This window comes from Sus scrofa, chromosome 14 (assembly GCF_054392235.1).
Source record: "Sus scrofa isolate SSC_HxYL_T2T_F1_AM1 chromosome 14, Sscrofa_HxYL_maternal_Yorkshire_Landrace_v2.0, whole genome shotgun sequence".
NCBI lineage: Eukaryota > Metazoa > Chordata > Mammalia > Artiodactyla > Suidae > Sus > Sus scrofa.
In genome coordinates this window covers 69,509,524-69,526,476 of record NC_139396.1, presented here as the reverse complement: position 1 = coordinate 69,526,476, position 16,953 = coordinate 69,509,524, and the positions used below count along the sequence as shown (strand labels likewise).

Below are 16,953 nucleotides of genomic sequence, written 5' to 3'. Positions count from 1 at the left end.
TCAGGAGGACTAAACCCATACTTTGTATTTCGTAGTTACTGACAAGACAAAATATGAAAAAGAGGCGTTCCCACTGTGGTGCAACGGGATCATCAGAGTCTCAGCAGCACTAGAACACAGGTTCGATCCCCAGCCCAGCACAATGGGTTAAAGGATTCGATGTTGGCACCAGTGTGATTCGGATCTGATCCCTGGCCAGGAAACTCCATCTGCCATAGGGTGGCCAAAAACAGAAAAAAATATGAAAAAGAATTTACTATGTAGCTCCTTGGGCTCCCCCCAGATCTCAGAAATCAGTACATCTCAGGCAACAAGGACGAGTAGTATGGTGGCGTGGTTTAGAGTTGTCTCCTGAATAAGACAATATTGCCCCTGTCACTGAGCTGAGTAACCTCACACAAATTCCCCATCTACAAAGTGGTGCCTCCCTTAGAGGTCCATGTGCAAAGAGTAAATGAGATTATCTATGAAAAGGGGAAAATAAATGTAAGATGAAAGAAGAGGTACTTATAACACTCTGGGGAAAAGATGAGGCTTAATCTCAGGCAGTGGCAAAGAAAAGACAAATGCAAGCCATAATGCAGAGATCCATAAGATAAGATAGCTGAATGCCAGGAGGCATGATGTTATTCCAAGTAAGGCTTCTGGCTTTTCGCTTAGTGGGGAAAGTAGGAGGAGCAGGTCTAATTGATGGTAGCTGACAAGCTGTACTACTTGTGAGGTGCCTGCAGGGCATTCATGCGGAATGGCTGCGAGGCAGCCGCTATGTCAGACTGCCTTGTCATTTTGAAACTCAGTGCCTTTTTCCCTTAAGACTCCCACGGGGTTTCTGGGTTCAACTGGCAGAGAAACCAGACATGGGCCAGAACTAAAGGGAAACCTGGACAAAAAAGATTGGAAGTAAGCACTATGACCAGACACACGGAGACAGACGACAGCCCTTAGTGCTGGGAGAAACAGAGCCAGCACACTGCACCAGCAGGGCGGGAACAGCAGGTTCACATAAACCAGGTTTAAGTGAGATACAGGAGCCGAACCCTCACCACATGGAGAAAACCACAGGCGTGTGATCATATAGAAGTTCCTGCTCAGAGGGGACTTCCCATTGTGGTTCAGTGGTTAACGAATCTGACAAGGAACCATGAGGTTGTGGGTTCGATCCCTGGCCTTGCTCAGTGGGTTAAGGATCTGGCATTGCCGTGAGCTGTGGTGTAGGTCGCAGACGCAGCTCGGATCCCGCATTGCTGTGTCTCTGGCATAGGCCGGTGGCTATAGCTCTGATTAGACCCCTAGCCTGGGAACCTCCATATGCTGCAGGAGCGGCCCTAGAAATGGCAAAAAGACAAAAAAAAAAAAGTTCCTGCTCAGAGATCGCAAGTTCCAGGAATCAGAAAAGGGAATTGAACATCTTCCCTTTGACTTAGCATTACTTTCTCTCAAGAGACAATGTACTCATCCTTCACAAAAATTTCCACAAAGCTAAATGTGGGTTCTTAATAAACTAGAAGTGGGGATCTTCCTCAACTTGATAAAAAGAGTATCTACAAAAAGCCAGCATCATACTTAATGGTGAGAAACTCAAAGCTTTCCCACTGAAATCAAAGACAAGGCAAGGATGACCCCTCTCACCACTCCTTTTCAACATTATGTTAGAAATTCTAGCTAAGACAAGACAAAAGCAATAAAAGCTATACATGTTACAAGTTCCCGCTGTGGTGCAAAAGAATTGGTGGCATCTCTGCAGCACAAGTATGCAGGTTTGATCCCTGGTCCAGCATAGTGGATTAAGGATCTGGTGTTGCTGTGAGCTGTGGTGTAGGTCGCAGACGCAGCTCAGATCCAGTGTTGCTGTGGTTGTGGCGTGGGCCAGCAGCTATAGCTCCGAGTCAACCCCAAGCCTGAGAACTTCCAAATGCCACAGATGTGGCCCTAAAAAGCAAGCAAACAAACAAACAAACAAAACTCAAAACAGATCACACACCTAAATGTTAAACCCAAAACCATAAAACCCCTAGACGATAACATAAGAGAAAACCGAGACGACCATGGTGATAACCTTTTAGACAAAACACCAAAGGCAGCATTCATGAAATTAGAAAATTAATCAGCTAGACTATTAAAATTAAAAATGTTTGCATTAGGGGAGTTCCTGCCATGGCATGGCAAGAAACGAATCTGACTAGGAACCATGAGGTTGCAGGTTTGATCCCTGGCCTTGCTCAGTGCGTTAAGGATCTGGCACTGCCATGAGCTGTGGCATAGGTTGCAGATGCAGCTTGGATCTGGCATTGCTGTGGCTGTGGTGTAGGCTGGCAGCTGTAGCTCCAATTCAACCCCAGCCTGGGAACTTCCATATGCTGTGGGTGTGACCCTGAAAAGCAAAAAAAAAAAAAAAAAAAGTTTGTTCTAGGAGTTCCCATTATAGCTCAGCAGAAATAGACCTGACTAGTATCCATGAGGATGCGGGTCCGATCCCTGGCCTCACTCAGTGGGTTAAGGAACCAACGTTGCTGAAAGCTTCAGTGTAGGTCACAAATACAGCTCAGTTCTGGCTTTCTGTGACCATGGCGTAGGCTTGCAGCTACAGCTCCGATTTGACTCCTAGGCTGGGAACTTCCATATGCCACAGGTGTGGCCATGAAAAGGAAAACAAAAAGAAAAAAGACCCTAATGTCAACTATGGTTCTGCAGTGATGACCACGTGTCAATGTAGGTTCATCCGAGAGTTCCCGTTGTGGCTAGTGTGTTAAGGACCCAACATTTTATCTGTGAGGATATATATTCGATCCCTGGCCTCATTCATGGGTTAAAGATCCATCATTGCCGCAAGCTACAGTGTAGGCCTCAGCTGCAGCTCCAATTTCACCCCTGGCCTGGGCACTTCCATATGCTGCAGGTACAGCTGTAAAAAGAAAAAAAAAGTAGGTTCATCGGCTGTAACAAACACACCACTCTGATGGGGGATATTAACAGCAGAGAGGCTGTGTATGTAGGGGCTAGGTGGTACATGGGCAATTGCTGTGAGACTACAACTGCTCTAAAAAAATAAGGCCTCAATAAAGGAACAAAATAAATGGAAGCATTCTCTTTGGAGAAAACTTCCTTTTCTCACCATGATCCTCAGCTCTCATGTACTTGTTTCTCATCTCCTGCTGCTGATGCACATAGGCCTTCCAGGTCTGGAACGTCAAGTTGTAGAGGTAATATCTAAGGAGCCAAAAAGGAAAAAGCATTTCTTTAAAAGAAAACACCTAACTCGACAGACCCAGACCCTTTAGTACTCGGGAGACATTGACATGGATGCTTCTAACACAAATAAAGCCAACCTATATCCTACGCTAAAACCTTATTTACTACAATGACAGTGAAACCTATCCTCCCTGACAGAGAGTCACGCTCCACACCTTGTATTACCTCTAAGGAAAAAACAGTGTGAATTATCTAAGAATAAGTTCACCTTCAGCATCCACAAAGCTGTGACAAAGCAGATTTACAATCATATCTTAATCATCCACCCTCTGTAAAACAAGACTTCTGCTTTGCACTAAAACATGGTCAATGTTCTCCTTTGTCTTTTCCTTCTCAATACAGACCTTATACACATTAAAACTGTCAGTCCCTCCATATCTTCACTATCCCATTTCTGAAGACCTGATTTCATACTCTTCCAGCTTATTAGAACAATTCAATGTTGTCTACATTTTATCTGAAATACTCATGAATCAGAAATCCTGCCCCAAAGAACCTAAATAAAGATGTGATTATAATGAGAGTGAATACCATTTGAAAAAGACAATGTGAGAGCTCCTGTCATGGCTCAGCAGAAATGAATCTGACTAGTATCCATGAGGATGAAGGTTCGATCCCTGGCCTTGTTCAGTGGGTTAAGGATCTGGCATTTCTGTGAGCTGTGATGTAGGCCAGCGGCCACAGCTCCAATTTGACCCCTAGCCTGGGAACCTCCACATGCCGTGGGTGCGGCCCTAAAAAGAGAAAACAAAAGACAATATATAAGACATATTAAGTTTTACTTTTAAAGGTATAAAAATGTGTACTTGATATAATTTCCAATTTTTACTCCTTCCTCCATTTATCCCTGGGAATATAAATGTCAAAGATTAAGAATTTTTTCTATTTTCCTAGTGTTCTACATTGGACATATATTTTCTCTCATAATCAATATAAATTTAAACAACTTTATTATTTTAAAAAACAAAATGAGAAATTATATATAAGTGAGAGTCAACAAGGAGTTCCTGTCGTGCCGCAGTGGTTAATGAATCCAACTAGGAACCATGAGGTTGCGGGTTTGATCCCTGGCCTTGCTCAGTGGGTTAAGGGTCCAGTGTTGCCGAGAGCTGTGGTGTAGGTCGCAGACGCGGCTCGGATTCCGCATTGCTGTGGCTGTGGTGTAGGCCAGCAGCTACAGCTCCCATTAGACCCCTAGCCTGGGAACCTCCACATGCCGAGTGAACGGCCCTAGAAAAGGCAAAAAGACCAAAAAAAAAAAAAAAAAAAAAAAAAAAAAGTGAGAGTCAACAAGAAAAATCTATTCAAATCATGACCATGATCAATACATAACGGTTATCTGTGTAAGAGGGGTGTCTCTGTGTATAAGTGCTCATGTGCATATTGTGTGCCTGGCTGTAACTCAGGACTTTGATCTTGCTTACTCTAAGAATTTGAAGAAAAACAGAAAATGATTCAAAACTCTTCCTGCAAGGATGGTTCAATATTCACAAATTCAATCAATGTGATGCATCACATTAATGGAATGAAAGGAAATTATTGTATGACCATCAGTATTTCAGTATAATAAAGGCCATATATGATGAGCCCATAGCTAACATTATGAGCAATGAAGAAAGGCTGAAAGCTTTTCCTCTAAGGTCGGGGTGAGACAAGAGCACCCATTCTCACCACTCCTCTTCAACATAGTACTGGAAATTCTAGTCTCAGCAATTGGGCAAGAAAAAGAAATAAAAGGCATTAGAATCAGAAAAAGTAAAACTGTCTCTATTTGCAAATGCAATGATTTTACACAGAAAATCCTAAAGACTCAACCAAAAAACCATTAGATCTAATCAATGAATTCAGTAAAACTGTAGGATAGAAAATACAAAAAATGAGAAGCATGTCTATACACTAACAACAAATCATCTGGAAAAAAAAAAAAGAGAGCAATCCCATTCACAACAGCATCAAAAACAATAAAATACTTAGGAATAAATTCAACCAAGGATTGAAAGGTCTCTATTCTGAAAACTGCAAGACATTAATGAAAGAAATAAAAGAAGACACAAATAAATGGAAAGGTATTCCATGTTCATGGACTGGAAAAAATAATGTTGTTAAAATGTCAATATTATCAAAATTCATCTACAGGTTCAATGCAATCCCTATCAAGATTCCAATGGCATTTTTTACAGAAGTAGAAAAAACAATCCTATAATTTATGTGGAATCACAGAAGACCACAAATAGCCAAAGCAATCCTGATAAAAAAACAAGAGGCATCACACTTCCAGACTTTGAGCTATACTATAAAGCTACAGTAATAAAAATTGTATGGCATTGGTATAAAAACAGACTAACAGACCAATGGAACAGAATCAAGAGTCCCCAAAACAAATCCAAGTATATACAGTCAACAAATATTTGACAAGGGAGCCAAGAATATTCAGTGGAGAAAAGACAGTCTCTTCAATAAACAGTGCTGGGAAATTGGATACACACATGTAAAAGAATGAAACTAGACCCATATCTAATAACACTCACAAAAATTAACTAGAAATGGAGTTTCCATCATGGCTCAGTGGAAACAAATCTGATTAACATTCATGAGGATGCGGGTTTGATCCCTGGCCTCACTCAGTAGGTTAAGGATCTGGTGTTGCTATGAGCTGTGGTATAGGCTGCAGACATGGCTCAAATTTAACACTGTTCCAATTCGAATCCTAGCCTGGGAACCTCCATATGCTGTCGGTGCAGCCCTAAAAATGCAAAAAAAAAGTGCAGAGTTCCCACTGTGGTGCAGTGGTTTAAGGACCCAATGTTGTCTCTGAGGCAGCACAGGTTTGACCCCCATACTGGCACAGTGGGTTAAGGATCTGGTGTAGCTGCAGCTATGGTTTAGGTTGCAGCTGCAGTGCAGATTCAAACCCTGGCCCGGGAATTTCCATATGCTTCGGGTGCAGCCGAAAAAAAAAAAAGGACTGAAATGCAAGACCTGAAATTATGAAATTCCTAAAAGAAAATATAGGTAAAAAGCTCCTTCACAGAGGGGTTGGCAATAATTTTTTGGAGTATGACACCTAAAGCACAAGCAACAAAACAGAAAATAAGTGAGACTAAAAATCAAAAAGCTTCTGCAAAGCAAAAAATACAATCAATATTGTGAAAAAAGACAAACTAGAAATTGGGAAAAAATATTTGCAAACCATATATCTGATGGGGGGTTAATGTCTAAAATATATAAAGTACTCATACAACTCAACAACAAAACCCCAAATAACCCAATTTAAAAATGGGCAAAGGACCTAATTAGCCATTTTTCCAAAAAAGATGCACAAATAACCAACCGGTACATGAAAAGATGTTCAACATACTAGTCGTTAGGAAAATAAAAATCAAAATCACTATCACACCTGTTAGAATAGCCATCATCAAAAAGGCAAGACAGAATTATAAACTGTGCATTTGAAATTAATACCATGTTATATATCAGTTTTACTTCAATTTTTAAAAAAGGAGGAAATTAGGTTTCCAAAAAATGAGAGATAAAAAAGAAGAGGAGTTCCCAATGTGGCTCAGTGGGTTAAGAACCTAGCATAGTAGTGTCCGTGAGGAACTGGGTTTGATCCCTGGCCTTGCTTAGTGGGTTAAGGATACCATATTACCACAAGCTGTGATTTGTAGGTCATAAATGAGGGAGGCCTTGATCTGGCCTTGCTGTGTCTGTGGCATAGGCCATCAGCTGTGATTCTGATTTGACACCTCGCCTGGGAACTTCTATATACCACAGGTGCAGCCATAAAAAAAAAAAAGCCAAAAAAAAAAGCCAAAAAAAAAAAAAGAGAGAGAGACATAGACAACATATGCCTATGAGGATGTGGAGAAAAGCAAACCCTTAAGCGTTGTTGGTTAGATTGTAAACTGGCGCAAACACTAAGGAAAACAGTATGAAGGATCTTCCAAAAATTGAAAATAGAGAGTTCTCTGGTGGCCTAGCAGTTAAGGATCTGGCACTGTCACCGCTGTGGCTCAGGTTTGATCCCGGACCTGGAAACCTCCACATGCTGCAGGTAAGGCCAAAACAACAACAAAAAAAAAGATCAGACTTGAGGTTACCAGAGGCACGGGGTGGGGAGAGCAGTCAATAGATACAAATGTCCAGTAACAATATGAGTATTAAGGATATAATACACAATATGATGACTAAGTTACCACTGCTGTGTGGTATATATGAAAGTTGAGAGTAAATTCTAAAAGTTCTCATTACAAGGAGAAATTTTTTTCTTTTTCTTTCCCTCCATTTCGTTTTATTGGATCTATATGAGGTGACGAATGTCAACAAAACGTATTGTGGTAATCATTTCACAATATCTAAGTCAAACCTTTATTCTGGAGTTCCCATTGTAGCTCAGTAGTAACAAAACCGACAAGTATCCATGGATGCAGGTTCGATCCCTGACCTTGCTCAGTGGCTTAAGAATCCTGTGTTGCTGTGGCTGTGGCATAGGCTGGCAGCTGCAGCTCCAATTTGACCCCTAGCCTGGGAACTTCCATATGTTGAGGGTGCTGCCCTTAAAAACAACAACAGCAACAACAAAAACCTTTATTCTGTACACCTGAAACTCATATAATGTTATATGTCAAATATATCTCAATAAAACTGGGGGAAAAAACTTTTCTCCTTTTTTTTCTTTTGGCCTTGCTCAGGCATGTGGAAATTCCTAGGCCAGGGATGGATCCTTCACCATAGCAGCAACCTAAGCTGCTGCCGTGACAACAACAGATCCTTAACCCACTGCATCATAAGAGAACTCCCAAAACTTTTCTCCTTTTGACAAGAAACATGCCAACAAGTAATTATTTGATATTGTGTTATCAGTAAAATTAAAGTAACATAACATGGAGTTCCCGTCGTGGCGCAGTGGTTGACGAATCCGACTAGGAACCATGAGGTCGCGGGTTCGGTCCCTGCCCTTGCTCAGTGGGTTAAGGATCCGGTGTTGCCGTGAGCTGTGGTGTAGGTTGCAGACGTGGCTCGGATCCCGCGTTGCTGTGGCTCTGGCGTAGGCTGGCGGCTACAGCTCCGATTCGACCCCTAGCCTGGGAACCTCCATATGCCGCAGGAGCGGCCCAAGAAATAGCAAAAAAAAAAAAAAAAAAAAAAAAGCCATAAAGTAACATAACATGAAATCTGACCTGTAGTGACAGTCGGCTCGAACACAGAGTTTCCACTCTCGATGAGAAACCCACCACTCTTCTTTCCATTCTTCAAAGACCTTGCGTAGAATTCTCTGCTCATAGTAAAACCTAGGGCAATGACAAAATTCAGACACACAATGACATTAGAACTGCTATCTATTCCCAAAACAGTTTCATACGGGCGTTGTTTCCTCATAGAAAAGGGTGGCTCATTACTTGATAATATCAAAATAGATTAAAAATAGGCTAACTTGTTCAGATAAAAACTTCAGAACTATTTAAACTAGAAATGAGACGGAAAAAAAAATTATGCTCTAGAGCTTACCAAAGAGGTGACAGTAAAAAAATTCTGACGTTTCAAATACCGTGACTTGAAGATTAACATTCTCAGTTTTTTTTGTCACCAGATTGAAAAATATCTTACATTTCTTATTTACATACATAGCAGATTAAAGGTTACAAAATAAGCAAATGCCTAATGGTATTCCTAGGACTTAACAGAAATAGAGCATATTAGTTTAACCGAAACCTGGCCAGGGGAGTTATAACAACAGCAGAAGAAAAGTAAGAAAAGATAGGAAGGGAAAAAGAAAGCAGGAGAGGAGATCTCCCTGTGGTGTAATGGGATTGGCAGCATCTTGGGAGCACCGGAATGCAGATTCAATCCCTGGTCCGGCACAGAGGGTTAAGGATCTGGTGTTGCTGCATCTGAGGCTTGGATATGATCCCCAGCCCAGGGGATCCATGTGCATCAGGGTGGCCAAAAATGGAAGAAAAAAAAAAGACAGAAAACAGCAGGACAGTGATAGATTGTTGATGCTAACAAGGCAGAGTCAAGGTGACTGGTAACTCAGGAACTCTGGACCATCAGTCACTCTGATTTTTTTTTTTTTTTTTTTTTTTTTTTTGCCACAACATGCAGCAGCTTGATGTGGGATCTCAGTTTCCAGACCAGGTACTGAACCCGGGCCACAGCAGTGAACATGCCAAATCCTAAATGACTAGACCGCCAGGGAACTCCCTGAATTTCTTTTTATGGTTCTGCAGGTTACTAACACGTCCTCCTCCTCTCCCACTGACAGGTTTTAAAAGACTGGCAAGCAAAAATATACACAGGGAAATTCACCTCACTGTTGTGCATAATAATAAATAAAAAGAAAAAAATCACAAATATCCATCAAAGGGGGATAGGTTCAATGCCACCCAGTCATTTTTTTACAAGTGAAATAGAGCTGAAGATAACTGAAATGGAAGTGCTCCCAGATGAAAAGATGAAACTACTTCGTGGAATGTATATGATACGGTTTTTAAACTTTTTCTAGGAGTTAATTTTTTTATACTTCCAGTACCCATCTGTTGGAATTAATATACACCAAATATATATGTATAAAATGTACACACACATATCTGTATGCATGAATGTATGCGTACATATAAATTATTATAGTATATGTATTAAAAGCCTGAAAAGATCTCCAGAATACCAACTATTACCAGCGGTTCACTTTGAAGGCGGGATTATAGGAGGCTAGTGTCTCCTATAATACATATTTCTTCAGTTTGAGGACATTTTTTGTTTTTTGTTTTTTTGCTTTTTAAGGCCACAGTTGAGGCATATGGAGGTCCCCAGGCTAGGGGTTGAATTGGAGCTATAATTGCCAGCCTACGCCACAGCCACAGCAATGCCAGATCCGAGCCGTGTCTGCAACCCACACCACAGCTCACGGCATAACCAGATCCTTAACCCACTGAACAAGGCCAGAGATCGAACCTGTGGCCACATGGATGCTAGTCAGATTCACTAATTACTGAGCCACAATGGGAAATCCTGAGAAAATTTTTGAATAGCAGCTTTGTGTATAATGAAAAAAAATTATTTTTCTGGGAGTTCCCATCGTGGCTCAGTGGTTAATGAATCAGACTAGGAACCATGAGGTTGCGGGTTTGATCCCTGGCCTCGCTCAGTGGGTTAAGGATGTGGCGCTGCCATGAGCTGTGGTGTAGGTCAAAAACACGGCTTGGATCTGGCGTTGCTATGGCTCTGGCATAGGTCGGCAGCTACAGCTCCAATTAGACCCCTAGTCTGGGAACCTCCATATGCTGGGGTGCGGCCCTGAAAAGACAGAAAAAAAAAAATTTTTTTTGGCCATGCTTGCAGCATGCAAAAGTTCCTAGGCCAAGGATCGGATCTGAGCCAGAGCAGTGATAGTGCTGGCCACCAGGAACTCCTATAATTTTTAAAACTTTTAATGGAAAAGAATCACATCCACTTGCACATGTACTTCTACCATCCACTATCTACTTCCTTCCTTCCCCAAAACCTCACTAAAATAACAGCAAATTTTTTCAAAAGGTGTGAGTCCACAAGGAAGAGGATTAACAAAACGTTGTAAATCAACTATACTTCAATAAAATTTTTTAAAATGAAAAAAAAAAAAAAAAGAGGATGTTCCCGATGTGGCACAATGGGATTGGCGGCGTCTCTGCAGTGCCAGGACACAGGTTTGATCCCTAGCCGGGCACAATGAGTTAAAGGATCCAGGACTGTGGTCACAATTGTGGTTCGGATCTCACCCCTGGCCTGGTAACTCCATATGCTGAGGGGCAGCCACCAAAAAAAAAAAAAGGAAGAAGAAGAAGAAAGACAACAGTAGCAACAATGTCAGGCAAGAGATGCCAACACATTTTAGATGACAAAAAGCAGGCAGGTGAACAGTAGCTAAATCAACAGGTGGGAAAGCGGAGAACTAAGTGTCCTGTTGGGGGAGAGTCAAGAGGCAAGACCCCAGAAAAGGGGTGGGAACAAGAGGCAACAGGAAGAGGGGAGCCCTGGGTGGAGATGAAAACAGGACTGTCTGTAAGTCTGTGCAAAAGGTCCCATTATTCACTGGGGCAGGGAACCCAGGCTCATCTCTGGAGAGGCTGAACAGCACTTGATCCTCCAACCCCATGCAGAGCTCGGGAGATAGTCCTAAACAGAGAGCTTTGCAACTGAGCAGTGAGACCCTCATGTCCTCTCCACTGCTGGCCGCCAGGTTAATAATCACCACCACTGGCTTCCACCCATCCCAGGAAGAGTTTGGAGAATTCCTCTCCTCTGGAGAAAAGTGACCAACCTAAGAGGAAAGGCATTTAGATACTGACAGATGGAAGACCCCCATGAAGCTGCCTGGTCTCTGCCTCAAAAACCTACAGGGAAACTCTCAATTTACAAGTCCCTATCCATACATTTTATGTGTATATATAACTTCAAAATTAGCATTTTAGTGCCTAAGTCTTAAATATGAGCAGACAACAAAAAGATCTCTCAACAGGAGAGGCTCCAACATGAGACAGTGAACAAAAGCACACAGAAAATGTCTGGAAGAAATGAGAGCAGACAAAAATCTTAAAAACAAATCATTATGCTAACCTCAAAAACTTAAGAGACTCCAGGAAGGAGTTTTTTAAAAAAAGGAACAGTAATTCTCTGGTGGCCTAGCAGTTAAGGATCCAGCATTGTCACTGCTATGGCTTAGGTCACTGTTGCGGCAAGGGTGCAGTCTCTGGCCCAGGAACTTCTACAGGCAATGGGTGCAGCCAAAAAAAATTTTTTTTAATTAATTAACTTTTTAAAAAAGGAGTATCAGGAATTCCTATTGTGATTCAGCAGTTAACGAACCCAGCTAGCATCCATGAGGATGTGGGTTTGATCCCTGGCCTTGCTCAGTGGGTTAAGGATCCAGCGTTGCCGTGAGCTCTGGTGTAGGTCACAGATGTTGCTCAGATCCTGCACTGCTATGGCTCTGGCATAGGCCGGTGGCTACAACTCCGATCAGACCCCTAGCCTGGGAACCTCCATATACCACAGGTGCGGCCCTAAAAAGAAAAAAAAAAAAATTAAATTTACAAAAGGAGTATCAGGAGTTCCCATGCGGCACAGTGGTTAACAAACCTGACTAGCATCCATGAAGATGAGGGTTCGATTCCTGGCCTCACTCAATAGGTTAAGGATCTGGTGTTGAAGTGACTGTGGTGTAGGTCCTAGATGCAGCCTGGATCCCGAATTGCTGTGGCTGTGGTGTAGGTTGGCAGCTACAGCTCTGACTGGACCCCTAGCCTTGGGAATCTCCATATGCCATGGGCGCAGCTCTGAAAAGACCAAAAAAAAAAAAAAAAAAAAAAAAACAATTAAAATAAAAAAGGAATATTATTTTATTTTATATTTTGCCTTTTGTCTTTTTAGGGCCGCACTTGCAGCATATGGAGAGTCCCAGGCTAGGGGTTGAATAGGAGCTGTAGCTCCCAGCCTACGCCACAGCAACTCCAGATCGCAGGCTCGTCTGTGACCTACACCACAGCTCATGGCAACACCAGATCCTTAACCCACTGATTGAGGCCAGGGATCGAACTCACAACCTCATCGTTCCTAGTTAGATTCGTTTCCACCATGCCAGGACGGGAACTCCCAAAAAAGGAATATTAGAGAGAGTTCGTGTTGTGGCTCAGTGGAAACATATCTGACTAGTATCCATGAGGATGCAGGTTCAATCACTGACCTCACTCAGTGGGTTGGGGATCTGGCATTACCATGAACAGTGGTTGAAGTTGCAGACACGGCTCAGGATCCCACATTGCTCTGACTGTGGTGTAGGCCAGCACCTGCAGTTCCAATTCAACCCCTAGCCTGGGATCGTCCATATGCCACAAAAAGCAAAAAAAAAAAAAAAAAAAAAAAAGAACTTCAGAGAAAAAGAGCTCCTGCAAATCAAAAACATGACAGCAGAAATGAAAAGATCCATGGATAGATAAAAGAAAAAGTTGACTAGCTTTGAAGACCACAGTAAGGACTCTGGCTTTGTTTTTTTTCCCCCTTTTTTAATCTCTTTTTCCTCCTTTACCTTTTTTTTTCAAATGAGGTAAAATAGTATATAACATTATATAAATTTCAGGTGCATAGTTTTATAATTCTATCTTTTTCGTTTTGTTTTTTGTTTCTATCTTTTTCATTTTGTTTTTTGTTTCTATCTTTTTCGTTTTTTTGTTTTTTTTTGTCCACACCTGCCACATGTGGACATTCCTGCACCAGGTATCGAGCCCAAGCCGCTTCAGTGACAACCCCAGATCCTTAACCTGCTGAGCCACAAGGGAACTCCAGGACCCCGCCTTTTTCCCTCAGCAGGGTGGGAAGCTGCCTAAGGTCTGAGCAGAAGTGTGATGTGACTGGATTAAGCCTCCCTGTGTAAAGAGGCTGGCTGTGGACAGGGCTGGAAGCAGGATTCCAGGGAGGCAGTCCCTGGAGTCACACTGATGGCCTGGTTCAGGGTGGCAGCAATTGGGAAGGGAAGACTCAGCAGGGAGGTCTGCGGGAAGATCTAGATTTTGGTTTTGGACATAATGAGTTGTGACGTCTGCTAGGCCCAGAATGGCACTGTCACACATGTAGCAGTCCAGAGTTCAAGGGCAGGATGTGGGCTGGGTGTATACCTTTGCAAATCATCAGCGACTTGATGAGACTGCCACGGCTGGGAGGAAGATAGACAGTGCGAGGATTGAGTGTGGGGTACCAACAAAAGAGTTAGAAGGAGCAAAGAGGTGGAAGGGAGAAGACGGTAACCTGTTAGCAGAAGAAAGGGCTTCTTGAAGAAAGAATGATGGACTGTTTAGCAACATGGATGGACCTAGAAATTATCATGCCAAGTGAAGTCAGTCAGAAAATGAGACACCAAATCAAATGCTATCATTGACATGTGTGGAGTGTGAAAAAAGCACACAATGAACTTCTTTGCAGAACAGTTACTGACTCACAGACTTTGAAAAACTTAAGGTTTCCAAAGGAGACAGTTCGGGGGGTGGAGGGATGCACTGGGGTTGTGGGATGGAAAGCCTATAAAGTTGGACTGTAATGATCATTGTACACCTATAAATGTAACAAATTCATTGAGTAATAAAAAAAAAGATGGACTGTTTAATGTGTCTTGGTAAGTTAAGTTAGAGGAAATTAAGAATTCACCACTGCTTTTAGCAAATATAGTGATCTTAGAAAAAACAATTTTGGTGGAATCAAGAGCCTCACAGGAGTTCCCATCGTGGCGCAGTGGTTAACGAATCCGACTAGGAACCATGAGGTTGCGGGTTCGATCCCTGCCCTTGCTCAGTGGGTTAAGGATCCAGCGTTGCCGTGAGCTGTGGTGTAGGTTGCAGACGCGGCTCAGATCCCGCGTTGCTGTGGCTCTGGCGTAGGCCAGTGGCTACAGCTCCGATTCGACCCCTAGCCTGGGAACCTCCATATGCCGCGGGAGCGGCCCAAGAAATAGCAACAATAACAACAACAACAAAAAAGACAAAAGACAAAAAAAAAAAAAAAAAAGAGCTTCACAGGATGGATGTAAGACTACAAAAAGAGGTGTTGGAGATCCTGGGGATGGATAGGAGATTTGAAGTAAAGGGGAGCAAAGAGATGGAGAGCTAGCTGCAGGAGAAAGGAGGGTCAAAGAGATTTTTCTTTTCAGGAGAGATGATAATAGCAGCATTATATGCTGGCGTAAATAATACAGAGGGAAAAGTTGGCGTTCTCACTGTGGCTCAGCAGTAATGAACCTGACTAGTATCCATGAGGATGCAGGTTCGATCCCTGGCTTCACTCAGTGAGTTAAGGATCCAGCATTGCTGTGAGCTGTGGTATAGGTTGCAGATGTGGCTAGAATTCTGCACTGCTGTGGCTGTGGTGTAGTCTGATGGCTAGTTCTAATTCAAACCCTAGCCTGGGAACTTCCACATGCCATGGGCACAGCCCTAAAAAGAAAAAAAAAAAAAGGAAAAGTTGATGCAGAACAGAGATGGGGGGATAACTACTCTATTGTGCAATAGCCTGGAGTAGACACAAGGGGAATGTAGCACAGAGGCCAAGGACATTGCCACAGATGAGAACATGGACGGTTCCTCTGCACATGAGGAAAGCAGGTCATATAGTGCTAGATGCTGGAGGTGGAGAGAAGTAGTGAAGGACTCTTCTGCTATTCTTTTTTGCTTTTTAGGGTCACACCTGCGGCATATGGACTTCCCAGGCTAGAGATTAAATTGCAGCTGCCTGCTTATGCCACAGCCATCCATAGCCACACCAGATCCAAGCCACATCTGCAACCTACGCCACAGCTCATGGCAATGCCAGGTCCTTAACTCACTGAGCGAGGCCAGCGATCGAACCCACACCCTCATAGATACTAGTCAGGTTCTTAACACTGAGCCACAATGGTAACTCCCTCTTCTGACATTTCTATTTTCTCAAGAAAATGAGAAGCAAGGCCTTCACTAAGAATGAGGAAAAAACATTGATAAATGAAATACTCCAAATGGACCTGACATAGCTACTTCTCAAATGAGCCAAGTAATTTTGTTCAGGTCTTCTCTAGCTCATATTTAAGACTGCCTAACATATGGACACATACTGTATAATTTTTGCCCTATTAATGCAAGTCATTTTAGTTCAGTTTATTTTTTATTTATTTATTTATTTATTTTTGTCTTTTGTCTTTTTGTTGTTGTTGTTGTTGTTGTTGCTATTTCTTGGGCTGCTCCCGCGGCATATGGAGATTCCCAGGCTAGGGGTCGAATCGGAGCTGTAGCCACCAGCCTACTCCAGAGCCACAGCAACGCGGGATCCGAGCCGCGTCTGCAACCTACACCACAGCTCACGGCAACGCTGGATCCTTAACCCACTGAGCAAGGGCAGGGACCGAACCCGCAACCTCATGGTTCCTAGTCGGATTCGTTAACCACTGCGCCACGACGGGAACTCCTAGTTCAGTTTATTAATGACAAAACAACTCCAGTTTATAAAAGTTAAAACATTCTCCTATCACATAAAAGCATTATTCTGCAAAAATATTATGATATTATTCCTAACATTCCTTAAGTGAGAAACAAATAGTTCAATATGGAAAAAAGACAAAAGGGGGGGGGCAAGGATCACTATGCCCAACTTTCCCCAAACTAATACATAACCCACTGATTTAAAGAGAGACCACAAGTTGAAAACCATCACCCCATCACAAATTTCTAAGTCAATGGAAACATAGTATTAGAATTATAGTTCTGGTAGATGCTCAGAGAACAAATACTCTTACTCTCTCATTTTATAATTTGAGAAACTGAGGACCAGGGCCATAACTTATTCCCAGATCAAACCCTTAGCTAAGGTATGGGTTAGACCCAAAACTCAGGTCTTCTAAATCCCAGTCCAGTATTCTTTCCTCCAAACCCTGCCACCATGCAAGAGCAAAGAAAGGAAAAGAGTACAAGGTGAAAGAATTCTCTCCAGCAGGGAGGCAGACATCGGTCACAGACACCCTACACCCACTGCCAAGCCTCTGCTTCCTCACCAGCATCCACTGGGAAGGAAACCTTTCTAGTTTCTTCAGCAGCTAATCGTGGCCAGTGACATAGTCCTGGCCAAGGAGGCAGAAACAAGGTGCAACTGGGGGTTTCTAGGAAAGTTTTGCTTTCCTGATAAAGAGATAGATCTAGCTGACACCACCCTTCC

The 16,953-nt window shown here is 42.6% G+C and overlaps 1 protein-coding gene across 50 annotated transcripts in view; it reads right to left on the bottom strand.

Moving 5' to 3' along the window:
- Positions 1–16,953, bottom strand: part of SFI1 (SFI1 centrin binding protein) — a 93,602-nt gene that overhangs the window by 52,160 nt on the left and 24,489 nt on the right. For all 50 annotated transcript variants that reach the window (XR_014825938.1, XR_014825941.1, XR_014825942.1 and 47 more), the window contains 2 exons: positions 8,430–8,540; positions 3,113–3,207 (listed from right to left, as the gene is read on the bottom strand). Coding sequence is in view for 12 of the 50 variants with exons in the window: in XM_084993762.1 (XP_084849888.1) it covers positions 3,113–3,207; positions 8,430–8,540 (206 nt within the window). In the remaining 38 variants the exon portion in view is untranslated. The remainder of the gene's footprint in view (positions 1–3,112; positions 3,208–8,429; positions 8,541–16,953) is intronic.